The sequence below is a fragment of the Rhincodon typus genome, unplaced genomic scaffold, assembly GCF_021869965.1.
Source record: "Rhincodon typus isolate 14 unplaced genomic scaffold, sRhiTyp1.1 hic_rhity00005567, whole genome shotgun sequence".
Taxonomy (NCBI): Eukaryota; Metazoa; Chordata; class Chondrichthyes; order Orectolobiformes; family Rhincodontidae; genus Rhincodon; species Rhincodon typus.
Window position 1 is genome coordinate 1 of NW_025971205.1, and position 6,213 is coordinate 6,213.

The 6,213-nt window shown below is 40.3% G+C and overlaps 1 protein-coding gene across 1 annotated transcript in view; it reads right to left on the reverse strand.

The window, feature by feature from the left end:
* Window positions 1-543: 543 nt before the first annotated feature.
* The window catches only part of LOC125482077 (homeobox protein Hox-C11-like), a 7,278-nt gene continuing 1,608 nt past the window's right edge, over window positions 544-6,213 (reverse strand). The window contains exon 2 of the mRNA XM_048594055.1: window positions 544-1,467. Coding sequence (XP_048450012.1) covers window positions 1,235-1,467 — 233 coding nt within the window. The 3' untranslated portion in view covers window positions 544-1,234. The remainder of the gene's footprint in view (window positions 1,468-6,213) is intronic.

Consider the following 6,213-nt stretch of genomic DNA (forward strand, 5'->3'; position numbering starts at 1 on the left):
GTACTCACACACACACACATAACAAAACAGTGATATACCGAAACAGTTAAAGCCATTAATGTGGTCAGTTCCGGTTCTGTGCTGTGCCACTCTGGGCAACCCTTGACATAATTAATTAACTGATTTACATTCAGAGAGTTACTGCGGGCATGAATCACACTAGGTGACACCTCCTGTTAACAAGAACAAACCAGAATGACGGCAGGTCATATTAAGTGGTTAAAAAAAATGGAGTGTGTGGTGGGAATAGGAGAGCACGAGGATGAGAACTGGAATAAATGCTGTTGTGTATACCATTTGGTTTTGTGTGTGTGTGTGTGCGCGCATAAATGCATGCCTGTGTGTGTGTGTGTGTGTGTGTATCTAAGTGAGTGTGCCTTGTCTAAGTGTGTGTGTATAAATGTATGCGTCTGTGTGTCTGTATGCGTGTATCTAATTGAGTGTGCCTTGTCTAAGTGTGTGTGTATAAATGTATGCGTCTGTGTGTCTGTATGCGTGTATCTAAGTGAGTGTGCCTTGTCTAGGTGTGTGTGTGTGCGTGTGTGTCTAAGTGTGTATAAATGTGTGCCTGTGTGTGTCTGCATGTATCTAAGTGAGTGTGCCTTGTCTAAGTGTGTGGCTGTATGACTGTGTGTCTGTATGCATGTATCTAAGTGAGTGTGTCTTTTCTAAGTGTGTGTGTGTCTAAGTGTGTGTGTATGCCTGTGTATGTCTGTATGTGTGTACCTAAGTGAGTGTGTCTTTTCTAAATGCGTGTGTGTGTGTGTATGCCTGTATATGTTTATCTAAGTGAGTGTCTGCGTCTGTGTGTATATCTAAGTGTGTGTGTACGCGTGTGTGTCTGTGTGCATGTGTGAGAACAGCCGAGGCAAATTAAACACATCATTGCATATTCATACGCCCGTTCCCCACCGCGACCATCCCGTTCCAAGGCGTAAAATAATCGCCTAACCTCGTTTATTTTTGTGTGTGCATGTGTGTGCTGTTTTGTTTCACAGTTCGTGTCTTTCTGCAAAATGTTCTATACGATAGAGGTACGAAACATTTTTTTTCTCTCTGAGGAAGGAGAGAGTATGCGGTCGGTTGGGTACAATAAAGCAGGGGTCCATTTTTGCTTTCTCTCTCTCTCTCTCTTGCAGTTGTATTTATTCGCAAATGGACCCAGTACTTCATCTCTCTCTGCCTGTGTTTACATCACACACACACACATACAAATACGTGTTGATAGTTAATTTCACAAGAGCGGATTCCCGGAGAAATACTGCAATCGGTCCCTGTTTAATTTCTTTTCTTTCATCCTTCGATTCTGAAACCAAATTTTAACTTGGCGGTCGCTGAGATTCAGTATCCGGGAGAGTTGGACTCTCTTCTCCTTATTAATGTAAACATTGAAAAAGAATTCTCTCTCCAGCTCACGGATTTGAAACTTGGTATACGGACACCTTTTCTTCCTGGTCCGGGCCCCGTCTGTGATTTTGGAGAAAGGTGGTGTGGATATGGAAAAAAAAACACATACAAACAAATAATTTATACGGGCCTCTCAAGCGCGATTGTTTGAGTGTGTGAGTCTCCGCTGATCATCTTGACATTTAAATATCTCAAACTGATCGCTGTTTAGAACACTCCGCAGGTCTTAGAGACACGGATTTGTCTGTGGGACTATCTTGGCGTGTAAATATTTCAAAGTAATCGCTGTATTAATTTTCCAGTTGATTTTTAAGAAAACAAAACACAGGTTTGTGTGCGAGCGTGTGTAATGTGAACATTTTGGCAAACAGATATCTCAAAGTAATCTCTGTACAGATTCCCCAGGTTTATAAAATTTGTGTGTGTGCGTGTCATAATTTAAACTTACAAATATCTCAAATTAATCTCTATAGATTTCCCAGATTTTTAAAACGCGGTTTTTTGTCTGCGTGTGTGTCAGATTATTTTAACATGTAAAAATCTCAAAGCAACCTCTATACAGATTCCCCAGGTTTTTAAAATACAGATTTGCTTGCGCGCGTCATAATTTAAACTTGCAAATATCTCAAATTAATCTCTATAGATTTCCCAGATTTTTAAAACACGGGTTTTTGTCTACGTGTGTCTGTGTGTGTGTGATAGACAGAAAGTGTGTTTGTGTGTGTGTGTGCCAGATTATTTTAACATGTAAATATCTCATAGTATTCTCTGTACAGATTTCCCAGTATTTTAAAGCTCAGATGTTTGTGTGTATGTATGTGTGTGCGTGTGTCAGATTATTTTAACACGTAAATATCTCATAGTATTCTCTGTACAGATTTCTCAGTCTTTTAAAGCTCAGATGTTTGTCTGTATGTATGTGTGTGCTTGTCTGTGTGTGTCAGATCATTTTAACAATTAAATATCTCAAAGTATTCTCTGCACAGATTTCCCAGCGTTTTAAAGCACAGATGTGTGTGTGTGTGTTGCGCGTGTCTCTGTGTGAGATTATTTAACGTGTAAATATCGCAAGGTATTCTCTCTACAAATCTCTTCAAATCCGCACCCCTCTCTCCCCAATCCCACCTCCGCTCCTCCACCCAGGTGTTTAAAACGCAGGTCATTGGGAGAGTCTGTGTCCCTGTCATCATTTTTACATGCTGTACTGGACATTGGTCAGGCCACTTTTGGAATACTGCGTTCAGTTTTGGTCTCCTTGCTAGAGGAAAGATATCTTTAAACTTGAAAGGGTGCAGAAAATATTTACAAGGATGTTGCCGGGGTTGGAGGGTTTGAGTTATAGGGAGAGGCTGGGACTATTTTCCCTGGAGCGTCGGAGGCTGAGAGGGGGTGACCTTATGGAAGGTTGTAAAATCATGGTTGGCACGGATAGGGTGAATAGCCAAGGTCTTTTCCCCCAGGGTAGGGGAATCCAAAACTAGAGGGGCATAGGTTTAAGGTGAGAGGGGGAAAGATTTAAAAGGGACCTGAGGAGTAACTTATTCACGCAGAGGGTGATGCATGTGTGGAACGAGCTGCCAGAGGAAGTGGGTGGGGGCTGGTACAATTACAACATTTAAAAGACATCTGGATGGGGACATGGACAGGAAGGGTTTAGAGGGATATGGGTCAAATGCTGGTAAATGGGACTAGATTAATTTAGGATATCTGGGTCAACACGGACGAGTTGGACCGAAGGGTCTGTTTCCATGCCGTACGACGCTATGACTCTCTCTGTAAACAGTTTAAAGCAGGCGCTGTATAAATCCCGCAGGTTTTTAAAACACAGATTTGTGTGTGTGCGTGTCTGTGTGATTATTTTAGAATGTAAATATATCAAAGTAATCGTCGTGTAGATCCCCCGCAGGTTTTAAAATTACCGATTTGCCTGTGATTATTTTAGCGTGAAAATATCTCAAAGTAATTGTCATATAGGTCCCTAGGTTTTTAAAATTGTGTCTCGGTGTTTCTATCTGTGGTAATTATTTTAATATGTAAATAGCTCAAAGTAATCTCTGCATAGATCTCTCGTCTTGTTTTTTCAAAAAAAATCCGGCTTGTGTCCGTCTTGATAATTTAGCGTAAATATTTCATAGGAAACACTGTATTTTGAAGGACAGAATTGTGTGTGTCTCTTATTGTTTTAACAAAGACTGTTTCAAAGCCCCGTAGATACCCTAGATTTTTATAACACAGTTTTAGCTGTTGGTCTCTTGTGCTTATTTTAACACAGACTGTTTCCAAGCTATAGCCCCCTCAGTCCTTCTAAACACAGAGTTGTGTTTAATTTAACATGGGAATACTTCAAAGTAATCACTGCACAGATTCCCCCCACTTTTAAAACTCAAATTGGTGTCTGTGTATTTCTGTCTGTGGGAATTATTTTAACATACAGATATCACAACGTAACCACTGTATAGATCTCCAGTTTTTATTTGTTTTTATATAAAGCAGTGATTTGTGCGTTTGTCTGTTGCAATCATATTGACACAGATCGTTTCAAAGCTCTGTAGATCCCCTAGGTTTTTAAAAAAAACTGTTTTGTCTTTTGGTCTCGTGATTATTTTAACACAGACTATTTCAAAACTATAGCCCCCTCAGTCCTTCTAAACACAGACCTGTGTTTAATTTAACATGGAAATAATTCAGAGTAATCATTGCACAGATTCCCCCTCCATGTTTGCAACTCAAATTTGTGTCTGTGTGTTTCTGTCTGTGGGATTTATTGGAGCATGCAAAATCACAACACAACCACTGTAATAGATCCCCAGTACTTTTTAAAAGCGGAGATTTGTGTGTTTGTCTGCAGTGATCATTTTAACACAGCTTGTGCCAAAGCTCTGCAGATCGCCCGGTCTTATTTTTAAATCCAGACTTGCGTCTTGCGATTATTTTAACATGTAAATATTTCAAAGTAATTTCCCCATAGATTCCACCAGGTTTTTACGCACGGATCTGTGTCCGTGATGACTATTTTAAAAATATGTAACTATTTCACAGTAATCTCCGTATGGATCCCCCGGTACTTATAAACACAGATTGCATGTGTCTCTCGTGATTACTTAATTTATAAATACCTCAAAGTTATCGCTGTGTAGATTCCCGAGTTTTTAAAATACATCTTTGTGTTTGTGTGTGCGCCTCTCTCTCGTGATTATTTCAGCCTGTAAATTTCTCAAAGTAATCACTGTGTAGACCCCACGGCATTTTTAAACTCCGGTTTGTGACGCTGTGATTATTCTGACACGTAAATATATCTCATCATTTTATAGATCTCCCGGATTTTTTTTAAAGGAAATACACACAAATTCGTGTACGTCAGGTTATCGTTTTAACGCGTAATTTTTTCAAAGCAGTTGCCTTTGCGGTCTGTCAGTACTTTTTTTGCTCAAACAGAGATTTGTGTGTGCGTGTGAAAGAGAGTGTATGCGTGTGTGTGTGTGTCCACAGAAATTATTTTCAACGATTGGGAACGGTCCAGTGATAATTATGTGAAAACCGTTGTAATACTACGCTCAATTAAACTTAGCAGCGAGAGAAGGAGGGTGGGGGAGGGAGGAGAAAGGGTTTTTTTTTCGGTTTAACAAGCCCTTTTCATTGAAAGCGACTTCGAGTTTCAGAGTCTTTAAAATTTCACAGACTCTCCGATGCCGAGAGCTGGGTCCGATGTTGTTGCTTTAATCCTCCCACTCAAAGGCTGGTTCCCATCATAAAAGTATTTGGGATAACAAAGCTTCCCTTTTCGACTTCAATAAATACATCTCCAGCGCTTATAAAATCTCACATAAAACTTCGCTGGCAAAGGCACGCAGCGCAGAGATCTTTTCCTTTACTTCTAAAACAGACAGACGCACACACACAAGCACTTACAATATCGCTCTCTCTCACACGCACACGAAAACGATCTCTTACAAATTCTCCTTCGCGCACACATATACACAAATTCTCTCTTTCTCGCACTTATCAATTCTCTCTAACACACAAATTCTCTCTCTCACACACACACGCACAAATTCTTCCTCGCACACACATATACACAAATTCTCTCTTTCTCGCACTTACCAATTCTCTCTAACACACAAATTTTCTCTCTCTCACACACACGCACAAATTCTCCCTCGCACACACACACATGCACAAATCTCTTTCTCGCACTCACGAATTCTCTCCAACACACAAAATTCTCACACACAAATTCCGTGTCTTACAAAAATTCTCTCTCACCAGCACAAATTATCACGCACAAATTCTGTCACAAGCACAAATCCTCACGCACATTATTCACTCTCTCTCTCACAAATTCTCTCTCTGTTTCTCACATACAAATTCCCTCGTTCACGCACAAATGGTCTCTGGCACACTCATACAAATTCTAACTCTCACACGCACCCAAATTCTCTCCCTCTCACACACGCACACACAAATTCCCTCTCACACAAATTCTCTTTCTCGCACTCAAGAATTCTCTCCAACACAAATTATCTTTTGCACACCCAAATTATCTGTCACACTTATACAAATTCTATCACTCTCTCGCACACCCAATTCTCTCTCACACAATTCTCTCTCACACACACACAAATTCTCTCTCTCACACGCACAAATTCTCTCTCACACACGCACAAATTCTCTCTCACACACGCACAAATTCTCTCTCACACACGCACAAATCCTCTCTCACATATACAAGTTATCTCTCTCACACACAAATTCTCTCTCTCACACACAAATTCTCTCTCTCTCATACAAATTATCTCTCCCACACAC